Source organism: Lithobates pipiens, unplaced genomic scaffold (assembly GCF_037356315.1).
Source record: "Lithobates pipiens isolate NorthernLeopardFrog02 unplaced genomic scaffold, aLitPip1_a1.2 Scaffold_3, whole genome shotgun sequence".
Lineage (NCBI taxonomy): Eukaryota > Metazoa > Chordata > Amphibia > Anura > Ranidae > Lithobates > Lithobates pipiens.
In genome coordinates, this window is record NW_027507790.1 from 55,863,688 (window position 1) to 55,889,346 (window position 25,659).

Here is a 25,659-nt window from a genome sequence, read left to right on the forward strand (position 1 = left end):
TACAGGTAAGCCTAGATTAAGGCTTACCTGTAGGTCCAAGCAATATCTCCTAAACCTATATGGTTTAGGAGATATTTGCCGGAAAACAGGCACCGCTGTCTACGGCGCATGCGCCGTAGACAGCGGCGCGCAGGCGCACTGAGCGCGGCATTTCCAAGAATGGAGCTGCCGCGCGTGTCGACTCCCGTGCGCATGCGCGGGAGTGACGTCATCGCGGCTTCGCCGAATGACAGCGGCGGAGCTGCGAGACCCCACCAACAAGATGGATGCGGCAGGCTACAGGGGACAGCGGCGACTTCGCTGGCTCCTGTGTCAGGTAAGTGACACATAATGGACTACTATGCGATGCATAGTAGTCCATTATGCTTTGCCTTTACAGGGAATGAAAGAGGAAGTAAACTCATCAGGGTTTACTTCCTCTTTAATGTTCGTAATATATTTTGTTTAAACTATTATAACCCTGCATATCTACTGGAGGAATAAATACAAATCCCATCCAAGAGGCGATTCCCCGAGTGGCCGGCAGAGGGCGCAGCGGCTGTTGTCCCAGTACGGCAGGTAATTGACCCATGTGGGGAGGGAGTGAAATTGAGAGTGGAAGGTTGAGCCAGAGAGAGGGGTCCAGGGTGGGGAAGCCAGTGTCTAACAGACATCCGAGATACACATCACTGACTCCTGCCTTGGAAATAGCTGCCGATATGAAGACAGCTTCTGCAGCATGGATATTTCTGACAACCTTGTTCCTGTGGAATGCAGAAACAGAAAGCAAGGTATTTACATCTCTGTTCAGCAGTAATGTACCTTTCAGGTGTGCCTGGGCAATTAGGAGTCATCCTCTACCCTGGATATGATTACAAATGGGGATAGAAAACATGTGAGTGCATGTGTACAGGGTGAGTGCAGCCTCTGCAGAGCTGGAGTCACCTTTGGGCTGCAGGTCTATGGGGCTCTGGGCTGTTCTGACTTACCACTGATATCCTAGGACAGTTAACCTATTTGTACAGTGATTTTACTATTTGGGGCTCATTCACACAGGCGCTCCTGTAGCGTGAATAAGCGCCTTATTTATGAGGCTGAAGCTGCTCGCAGGCAGCCCGTGTAGCCGCTCATCCTAATGTGACAGACCTGCATGGGTGAGCACACACATCCCTGTTCTACTGTTTTAGTAGGATAAGCAACAGTGTCCGTACAGCTGCTGCTACCCCCCCCCCCCCCCCAATAGAGGGACATGGGCTGCCTGCATGCTGCTCCAGCCGCAGAAACAAAGTAGTCATTCACGCTGTACGGGCCACAGTGTCCATGTGAATGAGTCCTAAGGGTCCATTCACATAGTGAGACGTGTGCGATGCCGATGCGCTGGAAACACAAAGCGACATTTTATTTGGTTCTTTTGACTACAGTGCACAGCGATGCAGTTGATTAAGTCGTACCATGCTCTGATGCAAAAAATAAATAAATAACTGCATGCTGTACCTTTTTTTTTTTTTCAGCACAAACCACCATGTTGCAGTGGTGTATACTGAGCCAAATGTAAACAAGGTAGAGAGCCTTGTCTTGCATTTGGACTGCGCTAGATACCACTGCTCAGTGCAGTCCCACCACACTGGCAATAAAATTCATTATACTGATTTATAACCATTTGGAAATATGCTATAAACACAGGTCCAGTGTGAATAAGGCTTAATCAAATCCTGGATGCTCAGAATTCTATTTTCTCTAACCCCTAAATGCACAATGTGAATAATAATATAAAAAATTATATATATAAATAATATGTGCATTTAAAAATCATTTAGAAATGTCATCTAATAGCATTTAACCAAAAAATTGTTTGTGTCAGCGTGAGCATTTTTTTTTTTTTTTTTATTCATATATTTATTTTGGGCAAATTCACGCTCTCCTTATTCTATTACTAGACTTTTAGAACTTCACATATTCAGTTTAGTTAGCCAGGGTACTGGGACTACTTTATTTTTTTTTTATTTTTTTTTTTCCTCTATAAATTTTGTCCTGTGTATATATATATATATATATATATATATATATATATATATATATATATATATATATATATATATATATATATTTAAATTCCATGGACACAAACTCCAATATGCAGTACAGCCAAGTTTCTGTCGTAACTTGTGTGAACGAAGGCTCCGCGTTCATGCAACATTTCGAAGGTGACCCTTTGGCGCAAAAGCCAGTGTTGTTGCGGATGCCGAATACTATATGGGAATGTGCATGCATCTGGAAGTAGGATTTTGGAACCCGAGCCAGTTGTTCCTCTTGCTTGCCTATGACTGCTGTTCTTAATCAATTTCACGCCTACCTTAGCCAGAGAAGTGCACCCCCCTTTGGAATGCAGTCCAGTTATTTGAGGACACGGCTGCATTGATTCCGCAGCTCAATCTAATTAAAAGTGCATTTCCTTGGCTAAAGAGCTTGAGGTGGACAACTAAAACATACATATTTTCTTCAATGAACGTAAATTTTCCTGTTCACCAAAATCAGGGTATATCTGGACCTTTATGCTGATTCTTGTGAATTCAGTTTTATGATCATTTCAGGAGATGGGTCTGAATTGTATACATACTGCTAATATTTGTTTCAGCTGAGGGGTACAGCTGTCATATTGCTGATATATCAGTAGGTTAGTGTAGATTCTTTTCAAATCTTCTGCTTGTAGGTAGTAGGGGAGTCATCATAACAGTGCAGTTTTTTCATTCATAAATGTCTAGCATGTTCAGAGAGACATGAAATAGACTTTAAATAACAATTTGACAGATTATTTTAAACATATTATCTTTAGCGAAAACAAATCCAAAACCTGCTCAAATGTGAAAAGATCATAACAGGGTTTTTTTTTTATTATTATTATTTTGCAAAGGAGGTGTTTTTTACTTTTATTTTTTTTAAACAAATCTAAATGCAATTGCTTGCAGATCTCCTTTTCACTGTTGCATTTCTTTTGGGTTCTGTTACAGAACAGACAGATTTATTATTATTATTATTATTATTATACAGGATTTATATAGCGCCGACAGTTTACGCAGTGCTTTACGTTAGGGCAGACAGTACAAATACAATTCAATACAGGGGGAATCATCATAGGGCACATATATATAATGTGTGTGTGTAATAAATTATATATATATATATATATATATATATATATATATATATATATATATATATATATATATATATATATATATATATATATATATATATATATATAATGTATATGTGTGGTGTTTTTTTTTTTTTTTTTTTTTATTATCTAGATAGCTTTGAATTTAGTAATAGGCTCTTTACTTGCAGCTTTATTAAAAAGTTATAAAACAATACAGTAAAATAAAAAAACAATAATTAGGGGAAACCTACATGAGCTACAGTAAAGCTGGTAATATATGGCAATTAAAGTAATTTAACTAGTTGTCTTTGTTATTAAAAACTATTTAAAATGGCCTACAAATTGCCAGCAAGACTATGTTCATATGGCTATATTTGTGCCCCTCCCTTCCCCTAGAAAAACAAAGAAGGGCAGCATAAAGAAATAATACTCTTTTTAAGTAAAAACATATTTGCCTGGCTAAAACACACAGGATAAGAGAAGAATTCCGAATACTATTCCCTATCTAGTTGTTTGGTGTCTATACATTTTCCATTTCTATGAGCCCTGCCCATGCCATACGTGCACGGTGGTGTGCAGAGCATTGCACCTCAATGAACGTGGTGTGAACAAGCCCTAAGCCATGACAGGTTCCCTTTTAAGATTTGCTTATCGCTGCAGGGAAACTGTGGACACAGCTGTTTCTAAATAATGGCCTTCTAAAAGTCCTGCCTACATAAATACAACAGCTTGTCAACACAGCTGTGTCTACAGTTCCCAATATGTCAAGAGTAATTTTCCATTTTAATCCCAAGTATATGTTATTTCTGGAAAACACACACAATTGTTCATTTTACACCAATTGTTCCGTGTCCATCATAGAATATTGCGCCTTTGATAATCATATTAAATATAAAAGAGTTTTTTTCTCTGGCTAACTATATTCTATATAATTTTTATTTTCTATCTGATTTGTTTGCCATACCCTTTTCATTTAAAAGTCTGACTGTGGGAGAAACAGAAGTAGTCAAGTAGGATAATTACTACAGGATGACATCCAAGATAATTGATTTCACCCCCCCCCCCTCCCCCATGTGTTTTTTGTTAGTTCGCTTGCATAGTATGTCTTACTGTATGTTTGTCATGATAGATATATACAGAGTTCTTATATGATTCTGTAAAAGAGCCTTTTTTTTTTTTATGTTGACTTTAGGAAATGAAAATTTGGCCCACATTAACTAAAGAATGAAGAGAACTTTTTTGTTCAGACATTCACAAAGGGAAGAAAAGTAGGACTTTCACTCTACATGGTTGGTTGTAGTCAATACAGGTTCACTTTACGCTTTAGTGAATCGCCTATACTATATGGGTGAATCCAAGAATTCAAAAAACATGTACAATCTTTTGTTACTGAGTTCACCTCAGAACTCAACAATTTGCAGGGAATAAACCTCTAGACCTTTTTTCCTGTGAAATCTATTTTTTCGCCATTAAAAAAAGCGTACATTTACTTCTCAATTAGCAAAGAATGTTGTCTAATTAGTAAACTATTGCTACTTGCCATTAATTAGTGAAACACGCAATACAGGCTCGTCCCTTTGAATGGTTGCATTAGGATTCCACAGAATGGGGTTATCAGATCACTCAGACAAGTATAGGGGTAAAATCCAGTCTCTGGGAGACAGATGGCAGTGACTTTCCCTGCGCTTAATTTGTATCTGAACGCAAAACCAAAAACATAATACAATGCAGCTCACTAGTATTTTTGGTATGGCGGCTGCACTTATTTTCTTTTTAGAAGCTTCTTTTGCTTTATTGCAACATGGTAATCTTGCAAACACCACCAGTCCTGTCTGTGGGAGTCACTCCTCCACTGTATCTATGGAGGGAGCCATAGTTATCACCCTAGCCTGCTCTTCTGATATTGACTACGAACATGTCCTCATCTCTTCATCTCCATTACATGGAGGGCAGGGCAATTGATAGTTTACAGAAGATATCTGGCTAGGCAGATATTCTTCGTTGCAGCACACAGTAAGTGACAAGGATGTTTGTTTCCTGCAAGATCAGCAGGTATTTGTGTATTTACTGAAAAAAATCTTAGCTTACAAATAAATGATAGAGAGATATATCATTTCACACAGTATCTCACAAAATTAGTACGCCCCCCACATTTTTGTAAATATTTTATTATACCTTTTTATGTGACAATACTGAAGAAATGACACTTTGCTACAATGTAAAGTGAGTGTACAGCTTGTATAACAGTGTAAATTTAGCTGTCCCCTCAAAATCACTCAACACACAGCCATTGATGTCTAAACCGCTGGCAGCAAAAGTGAGTACACCACTAAGTGAAAATGTTCAAATTGGGCCCAAAGTGTCAATATTTTGTGTGGCCACCATTATTTTCCAGCACTGCCTTAACCCTCTTGGGCATGAAGTTCACCAGAGCTTCACAGGTTGCCACTAGAGTCCTCTTCCACTCCTCCAGGATGACATCACAGAGCTTGTGTATGTTAGAGACCTTGCACTCCTCCACCTTCTATTTTGAGGATGCCCCACAGATGCTCAATAGGGTTTAGGTCTGGAGATATGCTTGGCCAGTCCATCACCTTTACCCCCAGCTTCTTTGGCAAGCCTGTGGTCATCTTGGAGGTGTGTTTGGGGTCGTTATGTTGGAATACTGCCCTGCGGCCCAGTCTCTGAAGGGAGGGGGATCATGCTCTGCTTCAGTATTTCACAGTACATATTGGCATTCATAGTTCCCTCAATTAAATGTAGCTCCCAGTGGCGGCAGCACTCATGCAGCCCCAGACCATGACATTTCCACCATCATGCTTAACTGGAGAGAAGACACACTTGCCTTTGTACTCTCCACCTGGTTGCCACCACATACGCTTGACACCATCTGAACCAAATAAGTTTATCATGGTCTCATCAGACCACAGGACATGGTTCCAGTAATCCATGTCCTTAGTCTGCTTGTCTTCAGCAAACTGTTTGGGGGCTTTCTTGTGCATAGTCTTTAGAAGAGGCTTCGTTCTTGGATGACAGCTATGCAGACCAATTTGATGCAGTGTGCGGCGTATGGTCTGAGCACTGACAGGCGGACCCCCCCCCCTTCAACCTTTGCAGCAATGCTGGCAGCACTCATACGTCTATTTCCCAAAGACCTCTGGATATGACGCTGAGCACATGTACTCAACTTATTTGGTTGACCATGGTGAGGCCTGTTCTGAGTGAAACCTTTCCTGTTAAACCGCTGTATGGTCTTGGCTACCATGCTGCAGCTCAGTTTCAGGGTCTTGGCAATCTTCTTCTAGCCTAGGCCATCTTTATGTAGAGCAACAATTATTTTTTTCAGATTCTCAGAGTTCTTTGCCATGAGGTGCCATGTTGAACTTCCAGTGACCAGTATGAGTGCAATAACACCCAATTCAACACACCTGCTCCCCATTCACACCTGAGACCGTGTAACACTAATGAGTTACAAGACATCGGGGAGGGAAAATGGCTAATTGGGCCCAGTTTGGACATTTTCACTTTTGGGTGTACTTTTGTTGCCAGCGGTTTACGTTAATGGCTGCGTGTTGGAGTTATTTTGAGGGGACAGCACATTTAAACTGTTATACAAGCTGTACACTCTCTACTTTACATTGTAGCAAAGTGTAATTTCTTCAGTGTTGTCACATGAAAAGATATAATAAACTATTTTCAAAAATGAGAGGGATGTGCTCACTTTTGTGAGATACTGTGTGTGTGTGTGTGTGTGTGTGTATATATGTGTATATATTATTGGGATGCACCAAAATTTTGGTGGCCAAAAATTGCATTTCTGGCAATTTGCCGAAAGAGAAAAATGGAGCGGGGCCAGGGGCTCCACCCCTGGTGCTGCCAATCATGGGGGGTGTCCTATAGCGCAGAAGATAGCTGCCGCCTGGTTGATTAGAGCACCGGGAACATAACAGCTTTCATTTCAATAGCTGTGTGTTCTCTCTGGTCATCTCCTGTACCATGTCCCCTAGTCTCTGGCCATCTCCTGTACCATGTCCCCTAGTCTCTGGCCATCTCCTGTACCATGTCCCCTAGTCTCTGGCCATCTCCTGTATAAAACAATTTTTTTTTTAAATTAAGCTTTGGCCTAGTGTATTTTTCATTTTCGGTATTGGTTTCGGCAGCAAAAAAACCCCATTGGGTACACCCCTAAAAAAATAAAAAATAAATAAAAATATTACACACACACACACACACACACACACACACACACACACACACACACACACACACACACACACACACACACACACACACACACACACACACACACACACACACACGTATTGAACACGTCACCATTTTCTAGGTAAATCTATTTCTAAAAGTGCTACATTGACATGACATTTTCACCACATGTCAAGAACAACGAAATGCATACATACAAAGAAACCAAAATAAACACGTTCAGAAATTAAGTTGTGTAATAAAATGGAATGACACAGGGAAAAAGTATTGAACACGTGAAGAAAGGGAAGTTGAAAAAAGGCATGGAAAACAAAGATGCCAGCTGAAATCTATCAGCAATAAGAAAGCAATCCTGCTTTTCAGTGAAAATTAATGTTAGCTGGTTCAGTCTCAACTAATAAAAAGATGTCTCATTACCAAGGTGTCGCACAGGAAACATCTCATGATGGGTAAAAGCAAAAAGCTCTCTCAAGACCTTAGCAACCTTTCTGTTGCAAAACATACAGCCATGGCCAAAAGTTTTGAGAATGTGACAATTATTTGTGCCAAAGTCTGCTGCATCCATTTTTATGATAACATTCTGGAGTATATGCAAGTTGCTATGAAAAGTGATCAGATGAATTGCAATTAATTGCAAAGTCCCTTTTTGCCATTAAAAAAATTAACATAGTCCCATAAAAAAATTTCCACTGCATTTGTGAAGAAGGCTTCAGGGTGCCCAAGAAAGTCCAGGTAGTGCCAGGACTGTCTCCTACAGTTGCAGGGTCAGGGCACCACCAGCGCCGAGCACACAGTGAGGCAAAGAATTTTGGAAAATGGCCTGGGGTCAACTAGGACAGGCTGGTAATCTGCAAAAAGTAAAGGGATTGGACTGCTGAGGACTGGGGTAAAGTTTTCTCAGATGAATCCTCTTTCCAATTGTTTTGGGCATACAGAAAAAAACTTTGTTCAGAGAAGAAAAGGTGAGCGCTACAATCAGTCCTGTGTCATGCCAACAGTAAAGCATCCTGAGACCATTCATGTGTGGGGTTGCTTCTCAATTAGTGGGCTCACTCACAATTTTGCCTAAGAACATGGCCATAAATAAAGAATGGTATAAAAACATTCTCCGAGAGCAACTTCTCCCAACCATCCAAGAACACTTTGGTACCGAACAATGCCTTTTCCAGCATGATGGAGCACCTTGCCATAAGGCAAAGTGATAACTAAGTAACTTGGGGAACAAAACATCAACATTTTGGGTCCATGGCCAGGAAACTTCTTAGACCCTAATCCCACTGAGAGGCGGATGAACGAAAAAAAAATTCCACAAATTCTGACAAACTCCAAGCATTGATTATGCAAGAATGGGCTGCCATCAGTCAGGATGTGGCCCAGAAGTTGATTGACAGCATGGTGAATTGCAAAGGTCTTGAAAAAGAAGGGTCAACACTGCAAATATTGACTCTTTGCATATACTTAATTTAAATGTCAATAAAAGCCTTTGACACTTATGAAATGCGTATACCATAGTAACATCTGACAAAAAGATCTAAAAACACTGAAGTAGCAGACTTGGAAAATTTTTATGTTTGTGTCATTCTGAAAACTTTTGACCACGGCCGTACTGATGGCATTGGTTGCAGAAGGATTTCTAAACTTCTAAATGTTCCAATGAGCACTGTTGGAGCCATAATCCTTAAGTGGAAGGAACATCATTTCACCTTAAACCATCCGCGACCAAGTGCTCCTCACAATATTTCTGACAGAGGAGTGAAAAGAATTATCAGAAAAGTTGTCCAAGTGCCAAGGTCCACTTAAGGAGAGCTTTGGAAAGAACTGGATTTAGCAGGTGCAACTGTTTCAAAGAAAACAATAATTAATACACTCAACTGGCATGTGCTGTATGCACGATCGCCACACAAGACTCCATTGCTGAAGAGAAAGCATGTTGAAACTTGTTTAAAGTTTGCTGCATAACATTTAGACAAGCCTGTGAAATACTGAGACAATATAGTCTGGTCAGATGAGACCAAAATGCAACTCTTTGGACGCCATTAATACACACCATGTTTGGAGGTCAAATGGCATCACCATAAAAACACCATATCAACAGTGAAGTTTGAAGGGGGGGGCATCATGGTGTGGGGCTGTTTTTCAGCATACGGTGCAGGAAAACTTCATGTCATTGAAGTAAAGAAGAATGGAAAAATGTACCAAGACAATCTTGATAAAAATCTGCTGCAAAGGTGGACATTTCAGCAAGACAATCATCCCAAACACAAACCCAAGGAAACTCTCAACTGTTAGAAAGAGAGAAAATAAAGCTGCTAGAATGGCCCAGCTAATCACTGACTTGAATCCAATAGAAAATCTATTGAAAGAACTAAAGATCAGATCTCAAAGAAGAAGCCTAAACAACCTTCAAGTTTTTGAAGACTGTATGGAACGAGTCAAAATCGCACCTGAGCAATGCATGCAACTAGTTTCTCCATACAGGAGGCATCTTGAAGCTGCTATTACCAACAAAGGATTTTGTATGAAGTATTAAATACATTTCAGATAGCGTGTCCAATAATTTTTTTTTTCCCCTGTGATTCCATTGTATTACACATAACTTTAACTTAATTTCTGAGCTTGTTTGTTTTGGTTTCTTTGTATGTTTGGATTGCATGGGTTGTTACCGACATGTGGTGACAATTTCATGTCAATAGCACCTTTTGAAATATCTTTACCTAGAAAAAAGGTGACGTGTTCAATGCTTATTTTATCTGCTTTATCTTGGGTTTAGTTATACTTTAAAGCATAGCTGGAGTCAAAACTTCTTTCTTTTTTTTCTTTTTTTTTTTTTTTTAGATCAAGTAGAGAGGCATAGAAGCAGCTGTCATGTTTTTACTGTTTTTCTTTGTCCTCTGAGAAGTTGTACCCTGGTCACTATTGTCACCAGGAGACAAAGTGATTGAAGATCCAATGTTTTGAAGGCGTAAAGAGAAAATTGGGGACACCTGTTCTTGTGACAGCTGTCTGTGAGGGGAATTTGTGCCCCCTGAGCCTATATATGCATCTCTCATCTCCCACCATGGTATTCTTCTTCCCCCCCCTCTTGACCATCTGCTCTGCCTGACCACCTCTCACTAGCAGTAGATGTTCTTGACACACTTTTATATACCTTCCACTTTATGCCTACAAAAAACTAAGAAGTGGCATAATGGTTAGTACTCCTGACTTGCAGCACTAGGGACCTCTATTCAAATCCCACCCAGGACACTACCTGCATGGAATTTGCATGTTCCGTATGTGCCTGCATGGGTTTCCTCTGTGTACTCCGGTTTCCTCCCACACTCGAAAGACCTGCTGGTAGGTTAAGATGGCTCCTGTCTAAACTGGCCCTATTATTTTTGGTATGCATCTCAAGTGGGGATCTTAGATTGTAAACTCTTTTAAGGCAGGGGCTGTTGTACAATAAATGATGCACTCATTGTAAATACCTCCTATTAGTAGTAAGAGAAGGCAAGTTGTTTTGGTGCAAACTCGCATTTAATTGCTCTCATTTGGTATATTTACTCTCCCACTTACAGACCTGCAGATCAGTCACTTTGGAAATGACCAAACAGAAATCTGTAGCTTAGATATTGGTACTATGGTAATGATTTCTAAAGTTCACTGTGCTCTGTCAATTTGTATTGCGCTACATGGGAGTTGTAAAAAAGTGCCTGTTTGTAGCTGAGATTTCTAAAAAACAAAAAAAATATATATATATATATATTTAACTCCTAGTCTATTAAACCACTTACTGAATAAGGCTCCTTTCACACTTGTGCAACTTGGGACTGCAAAGTCGTACCCCATGATTTCCAGTGGGTACTGTTCATATCTGTGCGACTAAGGTAGTCTCTGCACTACTTTGTTGCGACTTGAGGTCCTTAGACCTCAAGATTACACAGGCATTGCATTAAGTCGTGTCAAAGTCGCATGACTTTCAGGCTGTACAAGTGTGAAAGGGGCCTAAATCCACATCTGGCTTTAGATATGATGGATGTGGAAAGCCTAATTTGTCTGACTAACCTGTGTAAGGAGGATGTATATACGGAGTTACCTATTTTCAGCCCTCTCTAATCTGATCATTTGAGCTCCCCTATGTCAGCCAGTAGGGGGGAGACGAGAGTGCTTGCCAATGGCTGGTAAAGCCTGAAGCGGTAACTTCAGACCCATGGTCCATCTGTTGACGGCACACCCTCCTGGTCTATTAAATACGATTTTGAAAGTGTTTTGTTATATCTGTTCATTAAGGACAAAAATGTCTTGATTTTGCCAGAAATCTGGTGAGCTGGTGACTTCTTGTGCTTTCCTTCTGTATAAAAGGAGTGGTTGTTGAAATAGTGGGGGTTAAGGAGAGATCTGAGTTCCTTGTACCCAAACAAAATGAAGCCGGCAAGGCTGACACCATGTAGTTTGGAATTCGGGACCAAAAATACACTGTTGTCAGGTGAAAGGTAGGAGGGCACTATATTTTGGCACATAATTAATTATTTTTCAATACTTGCAGTGTGTTTTAAAGGGACAAAACACAGAGAAATGTGTATTTATTGCAGAGATTATACTATTCTGTTGCCTTGACATATACACATACTTAATTTTAATTATACCCAAAGTTATGATTATGAAAGATAGATTCGATGGACCACTTGGACTTTTTCTGCCCTCACTCTTCAGTTTTTCCATGATACCATGGCAGTTGTGTTATTTAATTGTTGACTAGGGTACTAAACTGATTTCCCTGTTGAGTCAGCAAGATATATTCTTTTTCCATGGAGTGATAAATATGGCGATAGTCGCGTCCAGATTCATCAAAAAAGTCGACAATTTTATGTTCAGAACAAGAGGTCCACTAGCAGGCGGAACAGACGCATTAGTCTAGTCTTCCCATGGGATTGGTTTCACTGATCTATGCATTTCCTCCAGTTCTGCTACTTCTGAGCCTTCTCCACAGAATTAAGCAGGAACAAAGGGAGGTGATTCTGGTGGCCCAACGGGTCCCAGAAGATTTACTGAGATCATAAAGATGGCAGTAGGAGTCCTTCAGACTCTACCATTATAGCCAGACCTTCTTGCACAAGGTCCGGTATTTCATCCTACCTTACAGAGGAAAAAAGGTCTGACTGTTGAATCCCACTCTATAAAAGATCGTGGGTCGTGGGTGTCCACTTTGATTAATGCCAGGAAGCCGGCTTCCAGAATAACTTACTATAGAGTCTGGAAGGCATATGTTTCTTGGTGTGGATCCAGGGGTTGGCACCCCAGGAAGTAAGTCATAGGCAGGATTCATGATGTCTTGCATATGGGATCCGTAATGAAGCTGATCTTGACTTCTATCAAGAGCCAGATACCTGTCTTGTCAGAGTTTTTCCTATGGCATCTTGCTTCCCACTCTTGGTGCGTAGCTTATTCATGGGGTAACACTGTGTATTCCCCCTATCAAGGCACCTCTAAATCTTTGGTCTTATTGGCTTTGCTGAATCAGCCGTTTTGAACCTTACGAGAATTTTTTTTTTTCTCTTTTGACAAGAAAGATAATCTTTTCTGCTTCCCATTTCATCTGCCAGAAGAGTATCGGAACTAACGGCTCTGTCTTGTAAGAGTGTCAGGAAGGGCATGCCAGCACCCAAGATGGCTGCAGAAGAAGATGACCTGTTACCTCTGCCCCTGTCAGGATGCCATTGGTGCGCACGTGACAGCTTTTGCCACCCAAACAGGCTATTTAAACTCAGCCAGTTTCCAGGCTCAGTGCTGTCTGCTCTGCAGCGTTCCCTGTGTAACTTGCAATTACTTACCTGCCTTCTGTTCCTGTTGTGACCCGGCTTGCTTCCTGACGTTCCTGTTTCCTGCCTGCATCCGACCCTGGCTTGTCCCCCACTCCGCACCTGCCTGCTCCTTCTGCTTCAGCCCCTGTTCCTGACGTGCCCGTTGTGTATGACCCGGCCTGCCTGTACTTGCCTTCTCTTCAGCCTTGAGGGTGCCACCATCCCTTCTGCTGCATCTGCACTCCTACCTGTGGGGACCGGTTGTCTACTTGTTCCAGCTACCTGCCTACCACTGCTCTGGGATTCCTACAGACACCTCTACAGCCCGGCCGAGTGCTCCGAGCCAGCTCCAGGTTCAGCGATCCCGCCAGGCACTCGTGCGACTCTGCATCTCGGTGCTTCCTGTCAGCTCTATCAGGGGCTCCAAGTCAGAGTTGTAAGAGAGGCTGTCCTCTGCATATCAGGCTCCATCGCCAGGTACATGACAAAGAGCCATATTTCATCATGCATAAAGATGAGGTGGTTTTATGTCCTCATCCTAAATTCCTACCAAAAGTGGTAACAGGTTTTCATTTAAACCAAGATATTATTCTTCCTTCCTTTTTTTTTTTATTTTTTTTTTATTTTATTTTTTTCTTCGAAACTGACCGCTCAGGTTCACAAAACACAGGTTTTGTTTGTACTGCCAGAGGGTCCAAGATGTGGACAGGCAGCGTCAAGATCCATATTTTTCAAATTAATTTGTCAAGTGATTGTTCAAGCTTCAGCTTAAAGAAAAAATTCTTCCTTCTCAGGTTAAGAGCACACTCATCCAGGGCGATTAGTGCCTCTTGGGTGGTACATCATCAGGCATCTATGGCTCAGATCTGTAAGACCGTGGCTTGGTCTTCGTTTCCTACGTTTATCAGATTTTATAAAATCCATCTTAAAGGTCATGAGGATATTGCCTTTGGGTGCAGTATACTGCAGGCTGCAGTATGGGTCCTCTGGCCTCCTGTTTTTTGCTGTCTCCCCCTCTTCAGTTGCCATTGCTATGGGACATCCCACATAGTAATTGCTATGGCTCTGTGTCCCCTGATGTAAGAAAAGAAAACAGGTTTTTAAAACCACTTACCTGTAAAATCATTTTATTTGATGTACATCAGGGGACACAGAGGTCCCTCCCTTCTTCTTATACACATGTATTACTTGACTTGATATGGGGGAAGTACACGCCTTAGGGGTGTGCCAGTGTCCAGCACCTGTCGGTCCGATATAACTCACATAGTAATTACTATGCCTCTGTGTCCCCCAGGGGCGGACTGACAACTCATGGGGCCCCCGGGCAATAGGAGATCATGGGGGCCCCCCCGTGTCCCAGCCACACTGCCCACATTACATACATTGGTCTCTACCCCCTTTAGCTGCAGAGGCAGCAACTGAGGATGTACACATGCTGCGGCAGGAATTATACCCCCTGTTGCTTTTGGTGGGTGATCGTGACCCAATCAAGTGAATAGGGCCACTCTGCAAACGCCCAGCAACAATGTGTAATGCACGCAGTAGCATCATGCTAGTGTGGGATCCAAGGGGTTAAAGCAGGTTATGTTATACAACACCTCCTTATAGCCTGCTTTAGCCACTTGGTCGCTGTACTGGATAAGGTTGCACAACCTTTGCAGAGCAAGCCCCATGCCAAGCGTGACAGGGTGTATAACTTCTGCTGAGGCTGCAACGTGTGTAAACCCCTGGATCCCTGGGATGGGGGCAGAGTGGGGGGATCCCTGGGATGGGGGCAGAGTGGGGGGATCCCTGGGATGGGGGCAGAGTGGGGGGATCCCTGGGATGGGGGCAGAGTGGGGGGATCCCTGGGATGGGGGCAGAGAGCTGCAGACATGATAAAAGACAAGAGATGGTCAGATGCTTCGGACATGATACCGGAGGTGGACAGAGGCTGCGGACATGATACCGGAGGTGGACAGAGGCTGCGGACATGATACCGGAGGTGGACAGAGGCTGCGGACAAGATACCGGAGGTGGACAGAGGCTGCGGACATGATACCGGAGGTGGACAGAGGCTGCGGACATGATACCGGAGGTGGACAGAGGCTGCGGACATGATACCGGAGGTGGACAGAGGCTGCGGACAAGATACCGGAGGTGGACAGAGGCTGCGGACATGATACGGGAGGTGGACAGAGGCTGCGGACATGATACGGGAGGTGGACAGAGGCTGCGGACATGATACGGGAGGTGGACAGAGGCTGCGGACATGATACGGGAGGTGGACAGAGGCTGCGGACATGATACGGGAGGTGGACAGAGGCTGCGGACATGATACGGGAGGTGGACAGAGGCTGCGGACATGATACGGGAGGTGGACAGAGGCTGCGGACATGATACGGGAGGTGGACAGAGGCTGCGGACATGATACGGGAGGTGGACAGAGGCTGCGGACATGATACGGGAGGTGGACAGAGGCTGCGGACATGATACGGGAGGTGGACAGAGGCTGCGGACATGATACGGGAGGTGGACAGAGGCTGCGGACAAGATAGTGTCCTCCTCACAGTAGCCTCCTCCTCTGTCCACCATCATTACTTCTCCACATGATCAGTGTGCGGTGTCCTCCTCCTGTGCCCCTTTCACCTCTCCACAGGTCAGGGCAGCACAGTGCTTCCCTGACCTGTGGAGAGGTGAAATGGGCACAGCACTGATGATTTGGAGAAGTAATATGATAGTTGACAAACACATCAGTCTCTGTCCCTCCCCTGCATGCCACAGCTTCACCCTCCCGCCGCCTCCGGGCTCCCAGCGATGTCCTCCGCTCTCACTCCCCACAGTTTTACTCTCCTCTTCCCTCCTCAGTACTCACCCCTGCTCGGCTCCTCTGCCAGTGTCCCGATCGTCTATTTGAAAATGGCGCTGGGAGGCGCCATTGCCTTACTGCGCATGCGCCGCCCGGCCGGCTTTGGAACAGCGCATGCGCCTTTCCATGCTCGGCTCGCGGCCATCTTTTTACGGGCACGATGCCCATAATAGATTTTAATGGCCAGCTCCAAAAAGGGGTTAACTCTACGGGCGGTTGCAAACACCGTGGGGCCCCCTGCTGGACTCCGGGCCCTCAGTCGGCGCCCGACTGCCCTAATGGTCAGTCCGCCCCGGGTGTCCCCTGATGTACATCAAAGAAAAGGATTTTACAGGTAAGCTGTTTTAAAAATCCTATTTTTTTTTTTTTCTACCTTAAGTATATTTAAACCCAAGATCAAAAGTATTTTGCCACTTACCAGTCCTTGGATGTGATGGCTACGTTGGGTTACTTTTTAGGCTTTATTACCTGCTGACCCGGCTAGTAACGCACTACCTGTGCTAGGATGACAACTTGCAAATTGCTATTTTCTGGCCTCATAAATATACAAATAAGAGACGTTCATTTTTAGGGTTTACACATGTAATGGTCTTTGCCAGAAGACATGGCTTAAAATCTCTCTACATAGTACTCCCAGCTATGTAATTGAAATATCTAGTAAACAAAGACTGCTAAAGTGACTTCTTACAGTTAAAAGGGTGCTGGCACTCTTGTATCCTGCTTCTGACCCAGAATGTTTGATGCGAAGTGAGGAAACAGCAGTCTTCTGTTATATTACTACAATAAAGGGACTGAAATGCTCAGCATATGTTGTCCCCAGAAGCATAGCAAAAATCCCTCAGCATTGTTACAGAGGGTTAATCTGTTAGCTGGCAAGCTGATTGCACAATGGATTTTTGTTGCAGATCTTTTAATTGATCAACAGGTCCATGCATTCAGCTGAAAAGTGATTCTTCACATGTTCATTTTTTATTTTTTTTTCCTTTTACAAAGCAGACAAGCTTAAAAAAAAAAAAAAAGAGAGAAAATCTGCAGACCCGAATTTAGACATTAATGTCTTTTCAGAGGTTAAACTTTTTGCGGACATATTTTTTCTTGCGTATATGTCTATAGAAAAGCAAGTTTCCCAGGGCACTCTCCTCAATACTAGTATTGCTATTTTTAAGAGGTTTAAAGTAGAAATGCTGGTTGGTTACATTTTGTAATTCTCTTAAGGCCCTATTCACACGGGTTGTCTGATCAGGTCCGTCTGTCTGTTTTTCAGGCAGACGTGATGGGATGCTTGTAGACTTCCCTATGGAGTGGCGGATGTCAATGGACACATGCCCGCTGCTGGCCGATCTGATCCTGCCTGCAAAATCCAGGCGGCTGGTGGTCCCATTTTCCATCTGTCTGGCAGATCGGATGAAATGGACTGGTGATCAGTTTCCACCTGAATTCCTCATAGAGTACAGCGGGGCTGTGTCTGTGTCTGCTCTGCATAGTGAAAGGAGACACACCTGCCATCCGCCTGCTTAGTGGTGTTTAGTGGAGCGACCACCTGCTGCTTCATCTTTTTAAACTTACACCAACCCTTGAATAAGGAAATGTGTATTTGCAGATCAGTTATGCCATTTCTTTAAAGTGGTTGTAAACCTCTGAAATGAAAAATGAACAACGCATACCCCTTTTATACTAGCCTCAATCCAAAGAAACTGATAAGTTCTGCTTTCAACTCATAGAATTTTAAAAGGTTGGCCTGGCAAGAAAGGTTCTTCATAAATCCATGTTGGTTACTGCTAATCTATTTTCATCAGCAAATTCTTGGATATGGTCCTTTTTATCATCCCTTCCAATAGTTTACATACTGTTGATGTAAGACTGATCTCTAGTTTCCAAGTATATACCTTGGCATTTTTTTTTGTATATTGGCACTACCTTTTGCTTTTTGCCAATTTGCTGTTACCATTCCAGTCAGTAAGCTGTCCTTAAGATGTAGGAAAAAAGGTCTGGCTACAATATGGCTAAGGTCTTAGAGAACTCTTGGGTGTAAGCCATCTGGTGATTTAGGGTTTTCTAGTCCTTCTTTTTTTTTTTTATTTATTTTTTTTTTTTTTTTTGGAACACCCCTCTGTCAGTCTGTCAATCAGTTTTTAATTTAATTTTTTTTTATTTAAAGATGTGCAGCAGATACAGTAAGAAGGTAACTTTGCATTACCTACATTCAGGATTATACTTTATAAGTACAACAAATACTCCTAGATACATTGCGGAAGAGTAAGGCATATACATGTGGCAATGAGAAAGTAATAAGTAATGCTATTACGGAAATGCCATGACCCTTCCAACCAGTCTGCTAGAGGCAGTCTTGTTTGGAGAGAAGAAAAAAGGGGGGGGGGGGATACTCCAACTGCCTGAGAGATCCTTCTCAGTGGGAAGTCTAAAACAGGGTATGCTACCAGATTCTGTGCACACCACTTTTATTTTTTATAAATTCCGATAGAGGTAGACATAAGTGGAACGAGAGAGAGAGGGGAAGTGTTGCGGAGAAGAAGAAAAAGAAACGAGGGGGGGTAAATGAAGTGAGGGGTGTCACTCTCAGGGAGCCAGGGTCATCAGAACCGGTTAGACAGTTAGAATGACCAGTAATAATCATAATTATGCGTATTGAAGAATTGCATCGGAGAAGTGGAACAGATCCCAATAAAACCATCTGGTCTTATGTTCCTCAGACTTATCCCGCAGAGCGGAGGTCAGGTCATCCATTTGCTCTATATTCTTCACCCTTACGAACGAATATACTGTTTTTAACATTACTTTTTTATTATTATGCCCCTCCTTTTCCATTTGTATAAACTGAGGAGAATGTATTTAAATACTGTGTTTATTAATGTTTATTATTGATGTATTTTAATGCTGTCACCTGTGACCAGCTTCCCCTGATCATCTTTTATGGGGCCAATATTTTCTGACCTAGTCTTTTTACAAATGTATTTGAAAAAATTCTCCTCAGCAATGTGTCTTTCGTAATCTATTTTAGCTGTCCTGATTATTCTCTTGCCTTAGCTGCCCTGACCACTCTCTTGCATTTCTTATTTCACTTTGTAGTTTTGAACTGCTGATGATGATTCTTCATCGTTCTATTTATTAAAGTTACACGATCAGATTAGGTAACTCACCCTAATAAAGGGGACTCTCCAGAGGACTTGCATCTGGCATTCCACAAGACCATGTGTGGATCAACATGCCAAAAGAGCAATATCGTAAAAAAGTGGTCAAATTCTTTTAGACACCATTTTCCCTCTGTGTTTCTCTGTGCCTCTGTTCTGAGTGAGTGCAAAGGGAGTGGATTCATAAATAACTGTCAGGTGTGAAGCTGAAGGGCACTAATGAGGAAATCTGCTGGGCCTGCATCCTTTTAGACGTGTTCCTATTGAAAGTATCTAAAAGAAATTAGATACTTTTTGTTACAAGTGATGCCTGAAATCTGATTTGTATCTTAGGCAGACTTCTGGGAAAATTGGAGAGCCAATCGCACAAGCAGGAAATGATGTTTCTAGGGAGTGGTCAGTACACACACTGTGTACAGAACAGCTCCAGGTAGCCATATTGCAATGTATTCTCAGAAAATTACACTGCAGATTGAAAGGGAATTTTAATAACAACATTCAATTGCAATTTGATTGGTGTCACAATTATATGCGCTTTATTATTTCTTCTTTATTTGTGATTTCCCCCCCCCCCCCCTCCAAAAGTGGCGTTGCCCTTTTAAGGATGCTCTGTCTTCCTCTGACTGTCATTTGTACCCCTATGTACAATGAAAGCTGGGTCCTTTACAGCCCCACCCAAAATTCTCTCCATCAGATCCCCAATGTGCCGAACCCAAGTCCCCGGTAAACCACATACTGTTCAGCAACCATTGCCCTATCTGTCCTTCTAATATTTGAGTTCCCTACTACCAGTATCTGTAAGGGGTAATTGTTCCTGGCATCCAGGGAAGGTAGTCTGCTCCAACATTGCTACTCCTGAACTGATATTCTCAGCATCACACAATTTGGAATATTTGTCGTATCAACTTAGGACTAACCTCTCTAACATTTTTCCCTCTACCCTGCCTTCGAACTGTAATCCAGCAGTCTACCCCTGGTTCCTTCAACTACATATCACCACCCTCCTCTATACTGGCCCCAGCCAGCACTTTAAGGGTCGGGTCCACACTCTGATCCAGGTTGCTCATGCTTAACAGTGTTACCAGCTAATTCTCCAGACCCAGGATCTGGGCTTCCAGACAATCTGCTCACATCTCACGCAGCAGTATTCACCCTTGAACGGTTGTTAAAGGAACGTATTCAAGATTACGACACATCGCATCACCACTCCTGTAGGACCTGTTACCCACTAGCGACTAGCGTGATGGGGATAATCAAATGTTTATACAGTATTTTGAATTTTGATAGGCTTTCATTTTGTTTACATATGTATATGTATGTATGTGTGTGTATGTATATGTTTGTCCTAAATGTTTGAGTTTCTCACACTTCTCGCGCCTTTTGGTACTCACGATGCCCCTCAGTCAAACCCAGTTACCTACTTTTCTTACAGTGACCTCATTAGCACTCACAGTACCCTGTCTTATACTTACAATACCTCAGTACTTTTAGTGCCCCTCAGTACCCATAATGAGTCAGATTTCAGAATGGTCTGGAGTTGTTAGCGGGCTATCGGGATATAGAGGTTGGAATAAATAGTTCAATCTCAGTGTTTGATGATACAAAACTAAGCCAGGAAATAACTTCACAACAAGATATAGCAACTTTATAAGACCTAGTTAAAATAGGGGGATGGGCAGCTATATGGCAGATTATGTTTTACAATAAAAAATTTAATTAAAAAAAATGCACGTGGGAACTAAAAATATTCATACATGTTAGGGGGAAACATCTGGGGGAATCAAGGAGGGAATAGGATCTGGGGGTCCTAGCAGATTAGATTGTGCAATAACATGTAAGGCTAGCAGACTATTGGGATGCATTAAAAATGGTATTTACCCAAGAGATAAAACTATAATTCTACTACTTTACAAAACCCTGGTTTCGACCACATCTTGAGAATGCTGACCAGTTATGATCCGCAGTCCTCAGGAAGGGTGTCTTTTGAACTGACGTGAGCACAGAGAAGGACAGCAAAGGTAATATAAGGGCAGGGAGGACCTCAGTTAAGACAAACAACTATAAAATTAGAGAAGTGATGCTTGAGAGGGGATATGAAACTGACATACAAATCATTGAATTGTGACCCTAGTATTGGGAGAAAACGTTTTACTCCTAGGTATGTAAAAAGAAAGACCTGCTGCTACGCAATGGAGTTGGACAAGAAAAAGTTCAGTCTTGCATTGCGTAACTCTCTTCCACAGATGGTGTCAGCAGAGAGTGTAGATGAGTTTAAAAAAAAAAATGTGCAAACTGTATATGCACACACACTTAGGTTGAACAGGGTGGACCAGTGGCTTTATTCATCCTTACCAATTATAGAACTCTCACTGCTGTGATCTGTGATTTCAGAGCTAATAATATTAGCAACACCCCTTAGGCAGGCCGTACATGGTGCGAACCTGTGGTTTCAGGAAAGCAATTCACACGATTCCTCCATCAACACAGACTGTCCTGATGGTGGAATCCCTCCTGCCGAGCAATTGTCTTCTCCTGGCAAGAAGACAGTGATTGTCGTTAGCAGCTATAGCAGCCACAAGGGATAATCGCAGAAGCATCCGGAAGGCTGATTTTACCCAAGTTGGTCAATCAGCTTGGTATATTCAGCCTGCCTATTAATGGTTCGAATCTCGGCCAGTTCTTGCTGAACCGGCCAAGATTCTAACAATGTATGGCTGGCCTTAGTACAAGATTTCTCACACAGGCTTGAGTTGCATAGAAGAGAAGGGGGCAGATGTAATTAGGCTTCCTCAATAATGACAGCTGTGGGTAATGCACACTGATGATAAATGAACCGTATATTAATATTTAGAGTAATTTGCCAAAACACCATAGGCTTCAGCTTCTATAAATATATTTTGTATGTCAATGTTTAAAAAGCATTTGCAAAGCTTTCACCAATCTTTGAGCAGCCATCCTAAAGCAATCATCATATGCAGTCCAGGGATGTTAAACTCAGATTATAGTGGCAAAGCTGTCTGACAATGTATATAAGATACTAGCAGGCAATTTCACTCTTATTGGCTGAATTTCTATCAATGTGTTGGAAGATTTTCCATCAATCAGCAGCTGCTACAGCTGATCAATGTGTTCTAGCAGCAGTGGGTACCACTGTCAGAATACAGTGTCCAGACAGGAGGACTCCTCCAGCCACCTGGTTTGTGTGGATGGAGGAATGTTAGTTTTTTTGGTTTAGCCCCAACGACCAGCTTTAGCCTCCCACCCCTAACCCATAACTTTTTATATATATATATAATCAATTGCATTTATTGGGCTATGGTCCTTTTAAAAAGTCAGTGTTTCTGATTTGCTTACTTGTACCGGGTCATTGCCTCAAAGTGTGTAAGCCATTAAATCAGCATGGCAGCCTTCATATTCTCTCAGAACATGTTCCTTTAAATGAGCTATTGAAAGTACCCAGTAGAGTAGGGACCTTCTCCCCTTGCTTTTACAATTTAGTGCTTGGTGTCTGTGCGGGCAATCGCTAGGCCCAAGAACTTATATTGGAATGGGAGAGGGGGTCATTAGTCTTTAGAAATAGCCCTGTGTAAGCTCTAACATTGTCACTATGCCGTTTAAGGCAAATTATCTATCACTGTGAGCTGTGTTGTAGGAGCTCAACCATGATTAAAATGAAGTACTGTCATATAGGACCTGCCTATGAACCTCTATTCATCTTCATGATGAATGGAGGTTACCGCTGGGTTCATCTCCTGTCAATGCTGGTCTGCAGATCAGTAGACCAATGCTGACATGTGGCGTGCCCTGCGGTAATCTCCCTTCATCATAAAGATGAACAAAGGTCATTATGGTCATAAAATTTACTATTTAGCAAAAGAGACACTAGTTGCTCTCTAGATTATCAAGATAGAACATTTAGGTTTGATAATTTGGGTTTATATTAAAAAAAAAACAAAAAAAAAAAAAACAAACACAATTCTGTTCTATCAAACAAACAAAAAAACAACTGTTTTACACAAGGACAACTGTAAACCCTGGATTTTTCAAATGCCCAATCTCATAAATGGCAATATTTTTTTTTTTTTCAGGCAATACAGCCATACCCCACTTTAACTACACAATGGGGTTTATTTACTAAAGATGGAAAGTGCAAAATCAGGCTCACTTCTGCATAGAAACCAATTATGTACTTAAAAGTGGGGTATGCCTGCATTTTGATTTTAATGACTGCCCATTTGCTCCAGCCATAACAAGGTGAATAAATTCCCTTGTATCCACTTAAAATTAGACGTCAGTTGTGGATAGAACTGACCTTTAAATTGCCCTAAACCTGTTAGGGTATTTTAAAGTAGCACAAGGGTAAAATGTTTTAGCACACTGTTGAATAATACTTTAAATTTACTTTTTAAATTGCACTTCCTCGTGAAAGCAGAGCTGGGATTACTTAATTTTCTGTAATGGAATCTGTCCAGTCAAACACAGCTAGTCACAGGCTCCCCTTGGTGGCTTTGTAACTGTGCACTTTGCATGTTTGGGTTCATTGCAACACAGTAGGAACAGTATTATCTGGGGTAATATGTGAAGATTCCTTCTGTTTTTTCTCTGTAGCAATGCCAGTTTTCCATTTGTCTAAGCAGATAACCAGCCAGTCTGACAGTTTTATTTTTTAAATGCATTCCCCATATTCTAGATGTTAACCAGATGTCTTTTTAAGTCCTGCATTTTTGTTCCCACTTTTGCCAGTGAAAGTTATTTTTGTTAGATGAAAGAGATGTTTCCTTAAACGAAACAGACACATCCGATGCTTGGAATGCTCTTTTGTGGTGTGATCAGTGTGCTTTGTATTTATTATTGCAGCACAAGTATGAAGCTATATTGCAAATTGTTTATGTTCAGTTCCTAGGTTTATGATGCCAAGGAGAAACACAAGCTAAAACTGATCTCATGAAAAGGTTTGCATTAACCTGATATGTTCTCATAAACATTTATTTTAGCGATAGTTCTTATCAAAACTGACCAGTTAAATGGGGGGAGGTACCTATACATTATACATCAAATCCCTTCTGCTGGCTATTTTGAATTCTACTTGCTCAGAAAAGTTATGATTTTTAATATCAAATGTTCAAACATTTTCTGTTCTGTTTATGTTGTAGGTTTATTATGGATGTGGTGCTGTCATGAACCCTACGGGGAGAGACCTCATAATGTCTCCAGGTTTCCCTAACAACTACCTTCCTAGCTCTCATTGTTTGTGGCAGATTTTTGTGCCTGCTGGCTCCAGCATAGAGATGGAAACTCTGGACTTTGATATATATGAGAGTACAAGTGACAGTGATCCAGCTACCAGCTTTTCATCTTCTGACTTCAGCTACCATTTAGCTCACAAAAAAGCTATGGAACAAACTACTTTGCCAAATGATCTCGAAGTGGTTTCATCAGAACAGTCAGATTACCCGTATGAGGCCAGTAACAATGTTATTACTCCAGAGAGATGGGATGAGACAAACAGTGGCATAAAGTCCATATTGAAATCTCGGATTTTGTCCAGCAAGCAAAATGCTTTGAGTGAAGGGCCAGGTACATCACAAACAGGGCTGCTTTCTACAGTTACACAGAATTATGTTGGCCCTACTCAAAACTACAACAAACCTATGAATCTTCTGGCCTCCTTCACTTCTAGAGTAACAACAAATGTCTTTCAGCAGGTGAGTGAAGATGCAACATCCTCATCTATAAACGTTGGAACTGACCCCTTCACTACTTTGCCTCCAGTGCTGGAAGTTTGCCCTCTGGATGTCCTCTACATCACCGACCTTGTCACGTACTCCTCACGCTTTTGTGGATCAGATTCTCCTCTAAACAAAAATCTGACCTTTGGGTCTCCTGTTGAAATGATTGAGGTGGTTTTGGAGCTAATTACAACCACTAACCGTGGCCGAGGTTTTGCCCTTCTTTTCACTTACCATAACCAGTCACTGGTAACTGCTCTGGGTGTTCAGGAGAGCCGCGCAAGGGAAAATATTGTGCTACTAGCTGTGGTTGCTGCTGCAATTTCATTTATTTTCATCTTGGTGCTGGTGCTTTGCTTGTCTTATAGGTAAGATTCTATTTCTAATTTTGAGAAAATTACCCACTATGTTACAATTTATTGATGTGATATTTAGCAACCCCAATTCCAAAAAGTTGGGATTCTGTGTAAAGTCTACATAAAAACAGAATGCACTGATTTGCAAATCTCATAAACCCATATTTTATTCACAATAAAAAGTAGACAACATGTTAAAACTGAGAAAATATACAATTTTAAGAAAAAAATAAGGTAATTTTTAAACTGATGGCAGCAACACATCTGAAAAAAATTGGGACAGGGCAACAAATAGCTGGCAAGGTAAGTGGCACGAACAAGGAAGAGCTGAAAGAACATTTTGCAACTAGTTAGGTTTATTGGAAAAAGGTCATTTAACATGATTGGGCCAAAAAAGGGCATCTTAGAGAGTCAGAGTTTCTCAGAAATAAAGATGG

At 41.8% G+C, this 25,659-nt stretch overlaps 1 protein-coding gene across 1 annotated transcript in view; it reads left to right on the forward strand.

The window, feature by feature from the left end:
* Positions 1-581: 581 nt before the first annotated feature.
* Positions 582-25,659, forward strand: part of LOC143940410 (uncharacterized) — an 89,772-nt gene continuing 64,694 nt past the window's right edge. Inside the window, exons 1-2 of the mRNA XM_077461725.1 lie at positions 582-770; positions 24,291-25,234. Coding sequence (XP_077317851.1) covers positions 699-770; positions 24,291-25,234 — 1,016 coding nt within the window. The 5' untranslated portion in view covers positions 582-698. The remainder of the gene's footprint in view (positions 771-24,290; positions 25,235-25,659) is intronic.